At 37.8% G+C, this 20,747-nt stretch overlaps 1 protein-coding gene across 4 annotated transcripts in view; it reads right to left on the bottom strand.

Moving 5' to 3' along the window:
* AP4E1 (adaptor related protein complex 4 subunit epsilon 1) overlaps positions 1-20,747 on the bottom strand; it is a 94,338-nt gene that overhangs the window by 8,488 nt on the left and 65,103 nt on the right. Inside the window, exons 20-22 of one of the 4 annotated variants that reach the window (XM_060149827.1) lie at positions 19,358-19,515; positions 18,182-18,324; positions 14,666-14,789 (exon numbers count right to left, since the gene is read on the bottom strand). In XM_060149827.1, coding sequence (XP_060005810.1) covers positions 14,666-14,789; positions 18,182-18,324; positions 19,358-19,515 — 425 coding nt within the window. Of the gene's footprint in view, positions 1-14,665; positions 14,790-18,089; positions 18,325-19,357; positions 19,516-20,747 lie in introns of those variants that run through there. The other 3 variants (XM_060149836.1, XM_060149846.1, XM_060149857.1) reach the window with 3 other exon arrangements.

The following is a 20,747-nucleotide window of genomic DNA, read 5'->3' as shown; positions in this document are numbered from 1 at the left end:
AAATAGATAAACTGGATTCATCAAAATTAAAAACCTTTGTGCTTTCAAAAGACACTATTAAGAAAGTGAAAAGACAACCCACAGAATGTAGATAGTATTTGCAAATCATCTGATAAGGGTCTTGCATCCATAATATATAAAGGACTCATGACTAAACAATAAAACAACAAATAACCCAGTTTCAAAATTGGCAAAAGGTTAACAGACATTCCTCCAGAAAAGACGTGATGTTGAGCACATGAAAAGATGCTCAACATCATTAGAATTAGAGAAATGCACATCAAAATCACAATGATATATCACTTTACCCACTTCACACTCTAGATATAACAAAAATAACAGACAATAACAAGTGCTGATGAGGATGTGGAGAAATCTGAAGCCTCATGCATTGTTGGTGGGAATGTAAAGTGGTGCAGCCACTGTGGGAAACCATGTGGCAGTTCCTCAAAAAGTTCAATATAGAGTTACCATATGACCCAGCAATTATACTCCTAGGTGTATACCTAGGAGAACTGCAAACATATATTCATGTAAAAATTTATACACAAATGTTCACAGTAGCATTACTCATAATAGCCAAAATGCAGAAACAATCCAAATGCCCATCAACTGGAGTGGATAAACTAAATGTGGTATATCCATACAACGGAATATTAACAATAAGTATTGTTAAATGCTACAACATGGATGAACCTTATGCTAAGTGAAAGTGGACAGACACAAAAGACCACATATGGTATGATTCCATTTTTATAAAATGTCCAGGATAGGCAAATCCATAAGTATGAAATAACATTAGTGGTTGTCAAAGGCTGAGGAGACGGCAAAATTGGTACTAACTGCTAATTGGCACGGGGTTTCTTTTGGGGTTGATGCAAATCAGATAGTGGGGATGATTGTTCAACATAGTTAATATACTAAAAAACACTGAACTGTACACTTTAAAATGATGGATATTATGTTATATGAATTACATCTCAACAAAAAATGCTAAAATTTAACAAACATAGTCTTCAGAGAATATTATCAACAATTTCAAACTTATTAACTATAAAATACAACTTTGAAGAAGATTACAGGCAACTTTGAGGAAAAAGTTAATAACATATCTGTCAATGCATTCTTCAGAAAAACACCAGTGACGTATCTTGGGACAGAAATGGCTAGGAAATGTGAATATGTTCCAAGAAAAATAATTCTACTTATGTTATTTTTTTTAATGATCAGATAATCAGTGTAAAGATATAAACTTTTGCTTTGATATACATAGATTTGTGTTGTTTTTTTCCCCCAAATTTGTTGAAAAGTTTTTTATTTTATTAATCCACCAATATAACAAAAGCAATTTGTTCATCAATGAATATTTCAAAAATTATATAATTCAAATTATATTTAAGCCATCATTCACTTTTAAGTGTCTTAGTTTCCACCACAGATTATATGATCACCCTACTTAGAAAGAAATAATCCAGAGTAACAGGTAATAGCTCCTCTGTACCCTGAGGAACCAGGACACTGCACACCCTTACAGAGGAGAAGGTCCCCTCTGAACACACTGTGGGGCTCCTGCAGTTACCTGTGTCCCTACCATCACTGCTCTCTGCCATTGGATAGTTCCCCCAAACCGAGAACTCCCTAAGGGCAAGGACCCGGTCTCATTCTCCAGGAACTAGCACGTAACTGACCTATAAAAGGTGCTCGAATGATGAAAGGGAAGAAATAAGGGGAGGAGGAAGAGAAGGAGGGAGGATTACCCCCACTTGCTCTATTCCTGCAGCCCCAATCCTCCAGAGGTCGTGCCCCCCTCTGTTCTCTAGTATGAGGTCTGGGAAGAAGCATGAGAAGCCTGGTGTGAGAACTGGCACTTGCTCCCTCTCCTCTCTGGGCTTCTGGACTGGCAACAGCACCTCCCCGGACCCACAGTAAAGCCTCACATCCAGCCTCAGACAGACTGCCCTGCCCCAGAGAGAGATACGCATCCCCTGACCTCTGGTCCTGAGGCCCTGGGTGGTCTGATAATTCTATACTATGCCCTGTTGAGAGCAGTCAGGGCACAATGGCCAAGAAACTTAATATTAAGAGGATCTCAAGTTGATGTGCCTGAAATAATTCTTTATTTCATTGAATAATTATATATGTACCTGTGTGTGTATCTGTATGCTGGATTAACCTGCTTATCGCTCATTTTTGGTGGTGATTATTCTTCTAATAAAAAACAAAACCAGGCCTTCCCTGGTGGCGCAGTGGTTGAGAGTCCGCCTGCCGATGCGGGGGACGTGGGTTCGTGCCCCGGTCTGGGAGGATCCCACATGCCGCGGAGCGGCTGGGCCCGTGAGCCATGGCCGCTGAGCCTGTGCGTCCGGAGCCTGTGCTCCGCAACGGGAGAGGCCACAACAGTGAGAGGCACGCGTACCGCAAAAAAAAAAAAAAAAAAAAAAAAAAAAACCAAAAAAAAAATACCAGTGAATAATCAATTACCAATGATTAATTTGTTAAACATAGTTTTCCTCTGGCTTCACAATTACCTGTTTCAATTAAATAAAATAATCACAGCATTATATAATTTCCTGCCAAATTAATCTAAAGTAAAAGAAATTACTGTAATTTCTCAATTTTCTTTAGACTAGCTGGACTTTTATCATTCCGAATGGCTCCAAATCTGGAAGTAACCAAGAAAAGAAAAAGCAAAATGTGTCTCTCTCCAGTAGAAAAAGAAAAACCCTCCCAGTGACAGGCTTGTCAATCTGCTCACGGAAGTTATGGCACCTTCTTATTGGCAGAACACCTAAAGGGCCAGCTGCTCCTCACCAAAGCCAAGAGGTGTGAAAGAAAAAAAGGAAATAAGAAAATAGGCAGATGGAATTCAAGGACGATCATAAAATCCCAATATAAGTCCTAACTCTACTGCTAGATATCTGTGTGACCTTAGGCAAGTCACTTAAACTCTCTGAGCCTCAGTTTCCTCATCAATAAAATAGGAAAATAATATCTGTCTTCAGGGCTTTAGGGAGATTAAGCCCATGATAGTGTTTGGAACAAACCTCTGACCCAGTGGCACTCAATAAATGTTTTCTGGTTGTTTTGATGACAAATTACTTTTCGTTGGAATCCTTTTGGATTTAATTAGGGGTAGAAAGTCATTATAGATAGTAGATAAATTATATAGGGAAGCTTGCAGAATACAAGTTGGGAACCCCCTAATGTAAGGGAAGTTGACATTTTTATTTTATTTTATTTTAGCTGTGCCACGCAGCATGCAGGATCTTAGTTCCCTGACCAGGGACTGAACCCATGCCCCCTGCAGTGGAAGCGTGGAGTCTTAGGCACTGGACCACCAGGGAAGTCCCGGAGGCTGATATTTTAAACCAGCTTTGTACTCTAAAACAGAGAGGACAAATAAGTTTCATTCTGCGTGGCAACTCAGACTAACTAGTAGTGGATGCCCGAAGTGCTATGGCAGAAAGGATTCTGAAGCTGAGTCCTGAATCCAGGGGCAGGAGGGATGTGATAGATTGCGATGTCCACCCGACCTCAGAAGAGGAAGTGATGGCACATGCCATTCCTTATCTTCTATGCACAAAGGACAAACCTGCAATGACTGTGGTAGCCAACTTGACAAGAGAAACTCAGACAAGTAATAATACTTCTTAAACCAAGATTTTAGTTGAGAAACAATTTACTTAAAAAAAACTAACAGAAGTGCCAATACTGGTAAGATCTATGACACTACAGGGACAACTCCTCATGAATATCCTACTTTTCTGACTTCTGCCCTTGAAACTTGAGGGAGAGGTCAGGAATGTATACTCTTTTGGACAGCCCAGGAGCTGACAACACTTTCAACATTTATAAGTTTCATGTCCTTGGAAGGAAACTTTGAGAAACAACAACCCTCTCCCCCGCTCCCTCACTCCCCAAAATACCTACTATTCACAGACAAATCAGTAGTTCAAAGTCCACGGTATTCTCCCACAAAGAACATTCCCAAATACCACTGCCAATACTGGAGTTTTTAGCCTGCAGTTGTTCCAGCAAAGGCCTCTGCTTGTGCCTTTCTGGCCTGCCTGGCAATGTCTGTTGATGCAAGTCTTCAGAGGCTTCACTCTGATGGGAAGATTTAAGAAGTCCTCTTCTACTCCACTGTTTTCTTAATCAACACTTAGCTGCCACAATAAGGGGCTCTCCCTTTTGATGCTAACTGCACTCCCTAATTATAGGTTCATTATCTTTAATAACCTGGCCCAACCTAAAACATACAGAGGAGGGTTCTGTGTCTACAAAGAGTGACACATGCCTCTCCTTTCCAAATTTTATACAGAATTTGATCAAGTGCCTCAGGAATCCCTAGAACAGGGTAGGAATGTGTCCTTCATGAACTCAAAACCTGGTTAGGGCACTACCTCCTTCGGCCAAGAGTAACAAGAACTGAATTTACCCTCTTGCTTTAAATAACTAGGAAGCTGGAGAAATTATATGAAATCGTGATTTGTTTAGACTTTGAGAAACAACCAGCAAAAGATTCTAATTTCCCTGAAAGAAGGGGAACAAAAGCAAGGCAAGCCCTGTGATTGTCCCACCTTACTACCTGGAAGCAGTTTCCAGGGTACAGGATAGGGAGGAAAGTTCTAAGAGTTCAGGGAGGCCAGGATGGTTATATTTGGGGATAGAAATAGTTGATGTTTCACCAGCCAAAGTGCCCTCGTGACACAGAGCAAGAATCCTCAGAAAGGTGTTGCCTTAGGGGGGATAAACTAACCCTAGACTAAAGATTGTTCTGGACCAAGCCTAATAAACCTTAAAGGCAGGTCTTGAAAAGATCAATCCGATTCCAAGTACCTTAATCAAGCACCAGAACAAACCCAAACACCATGTAAAAGAATATAGTAAAATCTAGCACCCAACAAGCTAAAATTCACAATGTCTGGCATGTAAAAAAAAAAATACCAGGCATGCAAAAAGGCAGAAAAATATGACCAATAACAGGAGAAAATACAATCAATAGAAACAGACACAGTCCCCATGTATAATGGTTAGCACTCTGGACCCTGAAACAGACACAGAAATGCCAAGAGATGCTGGAATTGTTCAAAAAAGACATTACAACAGCTATCAAAAATACACTCCAGGGACTTCCCTGGTGGTCCAGTGGTAAAGAATCCACCTTCCAATGCAGGGGATGCAGGTTCGATCCCTGGTCAGGGAACTAAGATCCCACATGCCGCGGGGCAACTAAGCCCGTGCACCACAACTACTGAGCTCATGTGCCTCAACTACAGAGCCCACGTGCTCTGGAACCCACGCGCCACAACTACAGAGCCCACGCATCCTGGAGCCTGCATGCCACAACTACAGAAGAGAAAACCCACATGCCACAACTAGAGAGAAGCCCGCATGCCACTACAAAAGATTCCACATGCCTCAGCTGTGTGCTGCAACTAAGACCCAACGCAGCCAAAAATAAAATAAAAATCTTTAAAAAAGTAAAAAATAAATAAAATTACACTCCATATGTTTAAGAAACTAGGAGAAAACCTGAGCATGATCAAGAGAGAACATGAAGTATAAAAAGGACCCAAATGGAACCTCTAGAGATGAAAAATATTATGTCTGAATTGAAAAACACATTAATAGCAGTTTAGACAAAGGTAAATTAGACATAGGAAGGAGACAAAGACAAGAACAAATAGATATCAAATTCTTCCAGAAGCTGAGGGAAATTCTTCCTTTTATTATTATTATTATTATTACTACTACTACTTATGTTTTGGCCATACCACTCAGCATGTGGACCTTAGTTCCCTGACCAGGGATCGATCCCACGCCCCCTGCATTGGAACCATGGAGTCTTAACCACTGGACTGCCAGGCAAGTCCCTGAAATTCTTCCTTTTAAGAAGACATAATTCTCTTGGAATTGCCATTAAAGTTTAAGGAGAATGGATTTAATGTTAGGATTAGCAGCAAGGAAGGAATAATCACTGATTGTTTTTTCTAGATTTGATCTTTTTAGGTCTATAAATTGAGATCTTGGTTGAATGTTAGTTCCAAGATAACACTCTTCCATAGAAATATAATGTAGTCACATATTTAAATTTAAATTTTCTAGTAGCCACATTAAAAATAAAAATAGGTAAAATTTTAGTAATATATTTTATTCAGTCTAATATATTTGAATATTATAATTTCAATATTGTTAATATAAAATTTTAATATTTTACATTTTTGTACTAAGTCTTTAAAATCCAATGCTTATTTTATACTGAAAATACATCTCAGTCCTGACTAGTCACATTTCAAGGGCACAGTTACCACATGTGGCTAGTGGCTAACATATTGGACAGCATAAGTCTATGCAGTTGCATTAGTCAGGGTAATACTAGGTGTTGCAACAAACCCAAAAGTCACAGTGGCTTAACACAACCCAAGACTTATTGTAAATTCGGGTTACAGTCCAAGGAGGTTGATTGGGAAAAGAACTCTGCCTCATTCAGGGACTCAAGCTTCTTTTAGCCAGTGGCTCCGTTGTCTCCTTTCTGGAGACTTTCACCAGATTCTCTTTATCCAGCCACCTAATGAGCAAAGAGTAGGGCATGCCACTGAAGGAGCATCAGCTACGGGCACAAACTCTCTTCATAGCAAATCACCATCATACAAGAGCCCAGCCAAACCACATACGCACTTAAGACCTCTGCTTGTATTACATTCACTAACATTCCATTGGCCATACCAACAAGAATGGAAGGAGAAAGGAGAAGGGGAATGAAATATGCTGAACAAAGAACCGTCACATCATGGACGGTTCAATTTGAAAAGTCTCTGGAAAAGGAGAAATTAAAGCTGAGCAACTGGTGTGTTTCCTTCTCCACTGGTAGTGGTAGCCTTGCTGCTCCCATATTCTCCAAGAAAGACAGAGCATAGATTAATAATAAGCAAAAATATGATATGAAAAAACTGATCATTATAGAAAGTGGCTCAAACTTCATTACTAGGGGCATCTTAATGACCTACAATCTTTTTTTGGAAACCCCTTTTTAAACAGTAAAATAAAACATAGATACAGAAAACCACACTATACAAATGGATAACTTAATAAATTATTTTTTCAAATTTTATTGAAGTATAGTTGATTTACAATGTTGTGTTAATTTCTCCTGTACAGCAAACTGAATCAGTTTTATATATATATATATATATATATTTATCATATTCTTTTCCATTATGGTTTATCACAGGATATTGAATATAGTTCCCTGTGCTATACAATAGGACCTTGTTGTTTATCTATCCTACATGTAACAGTTTGCATCTGCTAATCCCAAACTGCCAATCCTTCCCTTCCCAAAGCCCCCTCCCCCTTGGCAACCACAAGTCTGTTCTCTGTGTCTGTTTCTGTTTCATAGATAAGTTCATTTGTGTCATAGTTTAGATTCCACATATAAGTGATATCATATGGTATTTGTCTTTCTCTTTCTGACTTACTTCATTTAGTATGATAATCTCTAGGTCTATCCATGTTGCTGCAAATGGCATTATTTCATTGTTTTTCATAGCTAAGTAGTATTCCATTGTACATATATACCACATCTTCTTTATCCATTCATCTGTAGGTGGACATTTAGGTTGCTTCCATGTCTTGACTATCGTGAACAGTGCTGCTATGAACACAGGGGTGCATGTATCTTTTCAAATTATAGTTTTGTCTGGGTATATGCCCAGGAGTGGGATTGCTAGATCATATGGCAACTCTATTTTTAGTTTTTTGAGGAACCTCCAGTACTGTTTTCCATAGTGGCTGCACCAATTTACATTCCCACCAACAGTGTAAGAGGGTTCCCTTTTCTCCACACCCGCTCCAGCATTTGTTATTAGTAGACTTTTGAATGACAGCCATTCTGACTGGTGTGAGGTGATACCTCATTGTAGTTTTGATTTGCATTTCTCTAATAATTAGTGATATGAACATCTTTTCATGTGTCTATTAGCCATTTGTATGTCTTCTTTGGAGAAATGCCTATTTAGATCTTCTGCCCATTTTTTCAATTGGGTTGTTTGTTTTTTTGTTGCTACTGAATTGTATGAGCTGGTCTTGTATCTTGGAAATTAAGCCCTTGTTGGTTGCATCATTTGAAAATATTTTCTCTCAGTTCGTAGGTTTTCATTTTTTTTTATGGTTTCCTTTGCTATGCAAAAGCTTGTAAGTCTGATTAGGTCCCATTTGTTTATTTTTGCTTTTAACTTAATAAATGATTAGTAAAGGGGAAACTGTTGTAATACCACCCAGGTCAAGAAATAATACTTTGCCAACCACCCAAAAAGCCACTCAGTGGGCCCAATTCCAACCACAATCTCCTCCCTGCCCCAAAGTAACATCACCCAACATTTATTACAATCACTTCCTTGCATTTCTTTTAGCTTTAATAACCAACTATGCATCCTTAGACACTATAGTTTAGTCTTGCCCATTTTTAAGAAACTTGGTATGTCTCTTTTAATCCAAAGATTCCATTCCATCTCTTTCTTTTCCTTATCTGTTGAAGGTCTCTAGGGTTTTCCACAGTCTGAATTTTGCTGACTGCAAACTTGTGACGCAGTTTAACTTATTCCTGTCTCCTCTGTATTGTGAGTTGCAAGCTGGCAACTTTATCCAGAGACTTAACAAACTCATATTATTCTACCACTTTGGTTAAGATTATAGGTGATTTGTATTCTTTCATTGGGAGACACAAAACATCTAGTTGCCTTTCTCTGTGGTATTAACAGTCTTTAGTGTTCAATACCTAGAACCATTAATTCACTGAAGATTACAAAGTATACATATTCTATCATTTGTTTTTCATTTATTAGCAGGAATAGTTTATTAAGAGATGCTTCTCTTTATCTACCATTTGGTTATCCAATGGTTTAATCTCTTCATTTGCTAGTTTTCAACACAATGAATTTATTCCCTACAATCCTCCAACAGTAAGCATTATGAACTCAAGGATTTAAGCATATTTGGATTTCAATGCATACCTACATTGAAGCTCAAATTATCTCATTTTTGGCCAGTGGAAGCCTCTCTTTGTTATGACTTTACTGGTCTTTGATAGATTCTTTGTTACCTGGTATAAAAGATATTTCAGGCTCATCTCACATACTTTCTGTCCCAGACCTGGAATCAATCATTTCTTTGGGAAGCCTTAGTTTCTTTTAGTGGGAAATAGTGTTATACTTCAGGACCATAATCTGGGCAGTAGGGGTGTGTGTGTGTGTGTCCTCAACACAAAACGAGAACTACAGAATTTATACACCATCTTCTACATTATATCTGTATTTACTTTCCTCCACTCTGAGAATACTAGTCTCAAGGATATAGACTATGATAAAATTGAAATACCCCATAATTACTCATTTGTTTTATCCCACATTACACAGAGTCTCATATAATACTACCACAACTGTTACAATTACAAAAAAAATTTTTTGATTTTGCATATGCTTTTTGTATTTCCCTCCTTTCTTTCAGTTGTACTGTATCTGTATTGTTAGTGCATATAGCCATTATATATTATACCTTCTCCCTTTTAATTCTCATTTATTGCTAGTTCTACAAATAACCATACATTCAATGCTCACAACCAGTCCTTATGAATCTCATCCTCCAGAAAGGTTCATAGGAACAATACTCCCTGACTACTTATATGTTGATAGCAGTTTGTTCTCTTTAAACTTGGAGATCAGTTTTACTGAGTATAAAATCGTTGGTTCACATCTTCCTTTGAGTATCTAAAATATATTATCCTATTTTCTTCTGGTATAAGCATGTGTCAGTCTGATAATAATCTGACTTCTTTATAAGTTTCTTGCTATTTTTTCTTAGATGACTATGGAATTTTTCTATTTTTAAAAGAGTTTAGTAATCTTACTAGAATGTCTTGTCTTGGTGTTTATCAGTTGATAGTCTCAGGTATACAGAGTACTCCCTCTAGCTACAAATTTTTTTTTTTTTTTTTGCACTACGCGGGCCTCTCACTGTTGTGGCCTTTCCCGTTGTGGAGCACAGGCTCTGGACGCGCAGGCTCAGTGGCCATGGCTCGTGGGCCCAGCCACTCCATGGCATGTGGGATCTTCCCGGACCGGGGCACAAACCCATGTCCCCTGCATCAGCAGGTGGACTCTCAACCACTGAGCCACCAGGGAAGCCCCAATTTTTTTTTTTTAAATTGTACTTTCAGGAATGTCCCCTTGAGTTACCCTGTTTAGGATTTGTTTTGGTCCTGTGCTTTGGATTTCTTCTTCAGGAGCTCCTATAATCCATATGTTGGACTTTCTTTGCCTATCTTCAATATTTGATACTTTCTCTTGAATATTTACCTCTATTTCATTTTGTTTAAAAATATCCTCAGGCTTCCCTGGTGGTGCAGTGGTTGAGAATCCACCTGCCAATGCAGGGGACACAGGTTCAAGCCCTGATCTGGGAAGATCTCACAAGATCTCACATGCTGCGGAGCAACTAAGCCCAGGCACCACAACTGCTGAGCCTGTGCTCTACAGCCTGTGAGCCACAACTACTGAGCCCACATGCCCACTGAAGCCTGCATACCTAGGGCCCGTGCTCTACAACAAGAGAGGCCACCACAATGAGAAGCCCATGCACCGCAAAGAAGAGTAGTAGCCCCTGCTCACTGCAACTAGAGAAAGCCCACGCACAGCAATGAAGACCCAATGCAGCCAAAAATAAATAAATAAAATAATTTTTTTTAAATCCTCACTTTCATCCTCTATTTCCTTTATGGCATTATTTTTTGTGTTTATTCACGTTTGTGTTTCTTCTAGTTTAGTTTACAGTTCTGAGATTTTTAATTTTTATTTCTTCCCTAATTTCTGTCACATTTCTGAGTTTATACAGTACTAATATATGCTGTCCTTTCACATCTTAAATCATTTTTAAAATTTCATCTAGCTTGTTCTGAAACAGTAGGTTAACAGTTTTGATCTATTTTGTGAGCATGTTATACTAGTGTGCTTTTATTTTCTGTAGAGATATTATCCCACGTCTTAATATCTCTCTCCCTCTCTCTCTCATAATAAATTTATATGGGAGTTGACCATAGTATTTTTCTGTTGCTTATATTTTTAAAAAATTATTTTCCTAAATATTTAGAGACATACTTGAAAATAGCTTTTCTAACTTCACAAAGCTTTCTCTTTTCTGTTTTTTCTATAATGTTAAAAAATACGGCAACTTGCTTTCTGATGTTTTCTGACTGCTAAATTTCCTCACTTTTATCTGGACCCTCTCTTTCCTTCATCTTTACTGTCCCCTCTTTTTTCTTTTTTTCCATAATGATGTTAATAAGCTGATATAAGAAACTGGTAAGATTATGATCACATGAACCACTATGTGCATTACCTCATTTCACAGTAACCCTATAAGGTAGGTATTATTATTATCCCCATTATACAGATGAGAACTGGGGCACAGAGTGTTTAAGTAATTTTCCCAAAGGCACAAATTAGTAATTAGTGAAGCCAAGAATTAAAATTTGACGATCCAACTTCAATTTGCAAGTTACCTAATGACTTCTACCGTACTTTCCCACTCGGACTCGAGAGACCCTCTTCTCTCAAATCCTACCACGCTATCATTTTAAGAGCAAACCTAAGCCTGCTAAATTCAAACACTAAGCTGATACTGCCATAGGACTTACAGCTTTTTATATATTCACACAAGATTCCTCCTCTGTACCTACCCAATCTTTCCAAATAATGCCATTACTTACCTCCCACTCAATAGCTAATTACTTTTAATCAATCCCCATTGCAGGAAGGAGTGTGGGGAAAACACAACCAAAATAAAAATCCCACTGAGGAAGCATGGGGTGAGATAGCATGTAAAACTGGGCTTCTCAAACTTCGCTGCATGTTATAATTACCTTTGGAGTTAAAAAATAACTGGAGCCTATGTCTGACCCCTCAGAGAATCCGATTATGGTCTAGGGTATGGGATTTTAAAAAGGTCCCCAGTCTAGTGGATAGCATGGTGATTATACTTAGTAGTATTCATGTTGTATATTTGAAATTTGCTAAGACCTTAAGCATTCTCACCACACACACACAAAAGTAACTATGTGAAGCGATGGATGTGTTAATTAACTTGATTGTGGTCATCATTTCACAATATATATTAAATCATCATGTTGGACAACTTGAAAAAAATCACACTGCACAACCTAAATATGTACTTTTTTTTTTTTTGGTCAATTGATGCATTTTTTTCCCCACACCACCAAGCAATTCCAATTCTAAGTGGACACACACTGGCTGTCCTACAAATTAACTCAATTCTGACACTATCTACCTGGAGATGGCACCAGATCTTAGAAATTAAAGGCTGTTTCACAGGACTGCCCCACTTCAGACACCAATCACAAGTCCAGGTTGTCACCTATGCTAATGAACCAATGACTATAAACTGAAAGGTCCCACAACCCACTTCTCTGGTTCAATTAATTTGCTAGAGTGGCTCAGAGAATTCAGAGAAACACTTACTTACGTTTATCAGTTTATTATAAAGGATATTAATATAAAGGATACAGATGAACAGCCAGATGAAGAGGTACATAGACTGAGAAACAGAAGCGTCCCAAGCACAGGAATTTCTGTCCTCATTAGAACTGGGGTGTGTCCCCTCCCAGGATGTGATGCATTCACCAACACAGAAGCTCATCAAATCCCTTTGTTCAATAGTTTTTTTAGAGCTTAATCTCCAGCCCCCAAACCTTCCCCTTCCTTGAGGTCAGTGGGTAGGGCTGAAAGTTTTAACTGTCTAATCACTTGGTCTCTCTGATGACCAGCCCCTTTCTGAGGCTGTGTGTGGGCTCCACTCCAAAGTCACCTCAATAGCATTAACTCAGGTGTGCTCAAAAAGGCTCCTTATGAGTAACAAAAGACACTCCTATCACTCCTGTAGGTGAAGACTCGTCCAATATTTGGGTTCAAATCATTTCACCTTTCCCATAGATCACAAAAAGTCTTCTATTTAACCCCATCAACCATCAACTAAGATGAAAAAACTAAATTCTTACATCTTGATATCCATCATCAATGAGGACCATTTTGTTCTAGTCACTGATATTGCCCTTACCTTTATTAAATTATGTGGTAGCAAGTCAGACCAAATGCCTCTCCCTAAGAATATATAAGCCTTGCCTCTGTTCCTATTTGTCACATAATATAAAGGGTGGAGAAGATGTGCAAACAAATTTCTAATTACTTTTCTCTCACTGAAGCACAAATAATCTCTAGACTCTAGTCTCTAACCATTTGGCATAAGTCCTGTCAGACCTCATCAGGGAAAAAACTTCCTGAAGTCAGACATTTAGTCACATTGGCAACTTAATGTTTTAAGAAAGGAAAAGTATGCATCCACTTAGGAAAACAGTTTAAAATAAGTAAAGGAAATTGATTCCCTCTCTTGGAAAAAAGCCCATAAACTAGCTGCAACCACTTACAAGGACCCATTATTTTTTCAGCATTATAGGTAAACATGTTTGACCCTTCCCACTCGTAGGCCCATCTGCTCTGCATCCAAGCCACAATCTTTAAGTTTTCACAGTTTTCTGGGACTCATTTTTGTGGGTATCCTCCTATCCTGGATCCATAAAGTTTCCCATGTGATGCAAATGAGACACATTTCCTTTTAAATAACTCCTTTTCCTGTGCTTCATCCCAGAGGGCCAGTTCTTTCCCAACTTTCCTGACACTATTGACATTATTAATGTCAATATAGTTGTCTCTCCCATTATCAGTTCTTACTTTGATAAAGAAATAAGTGATACTAATATAGCTGGTAAATCTGCCTTATCATATTCACTAGTTCCCTATCTTTAACTTCACTGACCAAATGTCTACTGCTTCCTGTCCTAGAACAAGTTCTTCTAGACCAGTAAAACTTCGTGGACATCAAAGTCCCCATTCTCCAAGTCATAACTTCTAGCTGTAATCACATTGCATTTGCAGAGATCTCTTAAATGACATGGCAAATTATCATGGGACTTAGCCTTAAGCTGGTAAGGTTCTCATCAAGTGGTCATATTTTCTCTCTCCTACCTGGTTCAAACTGGCACGAGCTATTTTCACTAGAACGCTTTTCTGCTGACATATCTTTAAACCAGATCAGATCACTTTTCTTTATTTCTGGGAGAGCCACAGGATCACTAAAATCAATCCCTGGATGTTACGTGGTCTCAGATTACTTATTTTGAGGGAACAGGTCTCTTTAGTCATTCATTCAATAAACTGAGTGACTGTCAGGTACCAGGCAAAAGGGACATAAAAATACACACCTGGTTCCTAACCATAAAAAGCTCATGTCTCTCATTATGCACACACATAACGAGTAACTTCCATATAATCATTAACTCCAGTCCATTTGGCTGCAGGCCACCCTTCTTTTTAGTTACTGCAGTGGGTGTGAGGCATTTAAACCTCCTTTACCTTCTGTGGCCCAAAGATGGGGTTTCAAGTCTCAGAACATTTTTTCTGCTACACAGTATAGCCAACAAGAGGCATCAGTGAGATTCAAATACCATTTCTGATCTAGCTTTGTGTTTTAGGATACACAATACAGAGATGGCCAGGAGACTCAGAGTCTTTGGACACTAAGTCACCACCTGACTTACCGTGTTTCTTGCATCTTGAGGAGAGGAATACAGAAACAAAGCACTCTGCTTTGAATGCTCTGGTCAGGCCAGGATGAAAGCAGGGGATAGGGACAGGCACCTGAGGATCGATCCATGCTCTAACCTGTCGGAAGCCCATAAAGTTTTCTCTGAACATCATATAGAAAGAGCAGTTATCTTTATTTTTAACCAATTAGATGACATTCTTTGGGGCTGTAATGAGTATATTACTCTTTTCATCCCATTCCAATTGCTTCTGCTCTTTTTAGCTAATGCCTATCTAATTACTGAATAGTATTACTTTTATTCAGCTATTTAGATGATAAAGGCATATATATAGACCAAAGAACAATATAGATCACTTAATATTTATTACGTTTAAATGATTTTTTTCATATTACAGAATTCAACTCCAAAATAAGGTAATTAATGCCTGGTAAGTTGTTATTCACTTGCATTTTTCCCTCCTAAATTTTGAAAACGAACACCTTAAAAGACATGTGAATCGGTTCAGTGCACTTTTAGTGACTCAAAATCATGAGACAAAGACCACATTTATCCATTAAAAAAAAAAAAACTCGATATTTTAAAATATTCATGACATGAACTAAAATAAAGGAACAAATAAAATACTGCATTTTCACCACAATTGTTTTGGTAGATGACAGAATATTGTCTTCAATAATGCTCCTCTGCAGAGCGTCTGTGGTGCTTGGCATGCTTGGCACATTAGCACTTGGTAACCGCTCAGCCTCCATCTGCAGTTTTTTCAGAAGGACCCTTACTCGGGGGCCCACATTCCCCTGAGACTAATCTGCCTGACTCCACAGGGACTATTCTGGTGGGAGCCTGATCCTTCTTGCTCCACCTGCTCTTAAGGTTTTCCTGTCTTCCCTTCATTCTCGCCAGATTCACACTTGTTGCCACCTGCATTCTCAGCAAAGATGCCCAGCACAGAACTCACACAGCTGAGTCTCCCCCACAATAGCTCTCACTCCAGATGTGGCCCCTTTACTTGACTAAATTATGACTAGAAGGTAAAGAGACGATCTGCCCACAAAAATTGTTCTTCCTACTTCATAATCACATCTCCTACAATGCAAAAAAGGTTGGTGATGCCTGATCTAGAACTTAAAACATTAATTAGTTTAGGTAGAATATATACTGCTCTAAAGTTCTTTAAAATCTACTCTTTCCTATTACTGTTTGTTTTTAAAAACCATAAAAATATAAAAATGTAAACATTCTACTAAACATTTCAGTAGAAACTGTTACCCTACTTTCTATGTAGTGGGTTTAGAAAGAACAAAAGTGATACCATGTTCCCCTTGGCAGACCCCAAATCATGCTCCCAGCCCTAACCTACCATTACACATTTCCCACCATTAGACAGAGCTGTAGGCCAAGCATGTCTCTCATGACAACTGCTACTGTCACCCATGAACACCCTGTAACAAAGCAGCAGAGCAGCTCACTGTAATCTCTCCCAGCTAGCTGTCCATCTGCTTGCTGGGCACCTTACATCCACTGCTCCACACCCAGCCTTGGTGACCATGCAAACACATGGAAGCAGGGACACAAAAACCAGAAGCACCTCTTTTGCCACACTCTACATTCCTTTGCAAAGTGAGAGGGCACTTCCTATCTCTTTGTCAGAGTATCAGCAGAACCAGGTAGGGTGGGAGGGTGCTTCTGACAGACGCAGGAATAAAGAGAAAGCTGATGAGTCTAGCCATCAGTGTCCACCACTCCCCCATCATTCACATTCCCTTCATCATGACACTGCTGGGAGCTTGAGGATGAATCTGATCTTCTATTCAAAAGAAGAAACCTACTCAGGAAATTTTAGCCACTTCTCATTGCTCTTGCAGCAAGGTTTCACTGTATGTTTTTCAAAAGCATCAAATTAACGTGTTATTTTTTTTTATGAGTAACTTATAAATTAATTTTTTTAATGCTGCTTTTGTTTTTAGGGAGAGATATGCTAAACACAAATGACTAATGAACTCTATCAGCTTTGGGGAATCTCCTCAGCGTCTTTATCAGCTATGATTAATAATGAGATAACCTAAAACCACAATTCCACACCCAGGTGATAAACAGTACCAATTAACCAGAGTATTAACTGCAATGCCTTAAAACTATATTACCTGAATAGTTTCCATGGTGAAGTATCAGAAAAAGTGAAATAATAAATATTTTCCACAGCACCATAAGGTTTTATAAAATACTATTTCAGTTTTTAACATTAATGTATAATCTCAAGATTCTGGTCTATCATTCATATTAGGCTTAACCTCTTTTCTGACAAAGGCCATATATATAGGCACAACTATAACATAAAAATCATATATTTTACTGAAGAACCTGTATGGTATACTTAGGCAGTCACTCTTCCGGTTGTATCCATTGAGTACTAGTGGATTCAAAGCCCAGGAAAGATGGTTTTGCCATTTATACTCTAATCACAAATTTTAATTTGCCAAAAAAAAAAAAAAAAACCAAGTGGAAACTAAGATATTTGCCATAACTGAAAAGTCCTTTTATACCTGTTTGCTTTAGTACTGTGTGCTCTTACAGGTTTTGTTTCTATACAATATTTTGTAAATGGCTCTGAGTTTGTAAAACAAGAATACAGTGATTCATTTTGAATTTTAAAAATAAACACAAGTGGAAAACAAATTTTATAGCCTAACTGTCTGCAATTATGTGTAACAAGTTACCTATAATAAAAACTGTACCGGGCTTCCCTGGTGGCGCAGTGGTTTAGAGTCCGCCTGCTGATGCAGGGGACACGGGTTCGTGCCCCGGTCTGAGAGGATCCCACATGCCGCGGAGCGGCTGGGCCCGTGAGCCATGGCCGCTGAGCCTGTGTGTCCGGAGCCTGTGCTCCGCAACGGGAGAGGCCACAACGGTAAGAGGCCCGCGTACCACAGATTGGATCCCCCCAATATCCAACATGCTCATGGACCTCCTGAACTATTAGTGTGTGCTGTGTCAACTTAGTTCAATACTGATCTAAGCAAAACATTATTGAAAATAATGACTTGCCTACCAAATAGCATACATTGCATTCCATTGAATTCGATTTGGGATTATTAAGTCCATGTCTCCCCTCCACTAATGCAGAGAACTGAGACTTGGATTTACTATACATCAGGCAGCACTAGAGTAAATCTGCTATAAAATTATTTATAACAAAATAAATATTTTCAGTCCCTCTACACTAAGTGATATATAAATCATTAGCAGTTTATAACATTAGCTTAGGTCACTGTTTTAGGACCCAAACATACTGTACAATCCTGAGTAAAAGATTAGGGGTACAGTTTCTTGGGGATCTTTCTTGATCAGGAATCATAAAGAAAACACATAAAACCACACTTATAATAATCCCCATTTTCATTAGAAGTACCATGAGTCCTTTTTACTTTGGTAAATAAGTTTATCTATGTAAACAATTTATTTTGAGGGAGTAAAATATAAGCAGAGCTTGTGCTAGGATCCTTCCATCACCTTTTGACACTGATATAGTAAATAATCAGGAAGAGTAGAGCAGGAGGATCTGAACCACAGGGCTAACATGTCACCATGAACTCGGAAATGCAGCAAGCAGGGGATGGATGGGAGCAGCTGACAGGCCAACAGCCCTTCATTGCCTACAGCAAAACAAAGTGAGAAATTCTTTAATACAAAAAGACTTCAACAGACATTTCTACAAAGAAGATATACAAATGGCCAATAAGCACATGAAAAGATATTCAACATCACTGATCATTAAGGAAATGCAAATCAAAACTAAAGTGAGATACTAGTTCATACCCATTAAGATGGTGATTATCAAAATAAATAAATAAATAAATAAATAAGTGTTGGTGAGGATGTGAAGTAACTGCAACCCCTGTGCATTGCTGAATGTAAATGGTGCAGTTGCTGTGGAAAACAACACAACAGTTTCTCCAAAAATTAAATACAGAATTACCATATGACTCAGCAATTCTACTTCTGGGTATCTAACCAAAAGAACTGAAAGCAGGGACTCAAACACAGATTTATTTGTACACCCATGTTCAAAGCAGCGTTATGCACAATAGCCAAAAGGTGGAAGCAACCCCAGTGTCCGTCAAAAGATTAATGGATAAACAAATGTGGTATATTCGTAAAATGGAACAATATTCAGGCTTAAAAAGGAAGGAAATTTTGACACATAATATAGATGAACCTTGAAGACATTATAAGTGAAATAAGCCAGTCACAAAAGGACAAATATTGTATGATTCTACTTAGATGAGGTAACTAGAGTAGTCAAATTCATAGAGACAGAAAATAGAATGGTGGCTGCGAAGGGCTGGAGAGGGAGGGGCAATGGGGAGTTAGTGTTTAATGGGTACAGTTTTAGTTAGGAAAGAGGAAAATGTTCTGGAGATGATGGTGGCAATGGCTGCACAACATGAATGTATTTAATGCCACTAATCTGTACATTTAAAAATGGTTAAAATGGTAAATTTCATTATGTATATTTTACCACACAAAAAAATTCTTTAATGAAGTCTGAACAACACACTTATCTGAAAGATACTCATAACATGAAATACAGCTCTAAGAAATCTGACACTTCTAAGAGCTGATTTGCTATCTGATTGTAAGAAAGCCCCTATAAACACAAGATTGCCTTTTTAGAACACTACAAACCTATAATGTCAACAACATGAAGTCTTAGTTCCTGTTGCAGGGCCTTTAAGGTAGAAGGCAGAGCAGCTTGTGATTCTGACATCTTCACATTTTGTTTCACATCATTTGCGAAGGATAACCAGAGTTTACCAAAGTCTTCAGTCGAGATTTTTAATGGCCTGAAAATAATTTTTAAAATTAGATTTATGTCCATTAAGAATGAAACGATTCTAAACAGACAAATACATTTCAAATGACTCATGGGAATAAAAAAAATCACTGTAAATCTAAATCCCACAAAATCTATGTTTTTTAAACCAAATATGATTAGAATACTTACCATTATCCTCCAACCTGAAGAAAATGCTGAAAGCAAATGTTATTAAAGAACAAATGTCTTTTCAATAAATCACCCAGTTCTCTCTATTTCTGAGTATTAGTCATTACAGTAAAATTTCACCAAGTAATTTCATGAATCATTCAAATATAAAACTTTTCTTTCATGCATACTTTAGATTTGGGGATGAGATACTCTATCAAAGTCAGGTACAAGAGTAAGAATACAAAGAGTTAGCACCTTAAGCAAACTGGACCAAGAGAAAGGATTTTAATAAATGTATTTTTTAAATGGTTCAGGTGATTGAAGATCAAATAGTTAACAATGGGGTATCTCTGAGAGGAATTACAGGAAATTTTTATATTCTACTTATATTTTTCTATAGCATTTAAATCTTTATAACTATGTATTAAATTTATAATTAGGAAAAATATTTTTTTAAGATACAGAGGATTTTATTAATAAGCACAGAAGAACCGTCTGTGTCATATATGTTGTGCTTCTTCAGGTTACTAATGCTCACCATGGGACATACCTTCATAGTCACAGAATATAAGTTTTTTGAAGGCTAGATTCTATCTTTTCAGCACCACAGGTATAAATAAATACTCTGACAGATTTATAAACATGTTCTTACTAAAAGACTTTAAAGAATGGGCAAAAATTATAGTAGTCTAACACAGGTAGATGTGTAAAGGTTAAAAAAATTTTTTACAGATATTCATTGGTATTCTGCATTCTTGGTTCAGGCAGGCTTCATTTTTAAAAATGTTTGAATACAGTATAATATATTCATAATACTAAATAAGAGCAGAAGGGTTAAAAGGTTGTTTTCAATTATTTGGGTAACTGCACAATGCTAGTAAAATACTAAATACTGTATGTCTAATAAAAGTTTAGTAACTTTGTTGAAGCATTTTCTTGCAGATCTCTAAAACTTTAATGAACAGACTTTACGAAAGAATTAATCAAATAAATGAAACACAAATGAAAAAAACTTTAAAAGCTTTTTAAAAAGTCAGGCAGAATCTTTGAAATTATTTCAGTTTAAACATTACTTTAATATTACTTTCT

This window comes from Lagenorhynchus albirostris, chromosome 1, assembly GCF_949774975.1.
Source record: "Lagenorhynchus albirostris chromosome 1, mLagAlb1.1, whole genome shotgun sequence".
NCBI lineage: Eukaryota > Metazoa > Chordata > Mammalia > Artiodactyla > Delphinidae > Lagenorhynchus > Lagenorhynchus albirostris.
The sequence above is the reverse complement of the archived record's forward strand: the minus strand, read 5'-3'. Positions and strand labels throughout refer to the sequence as shown.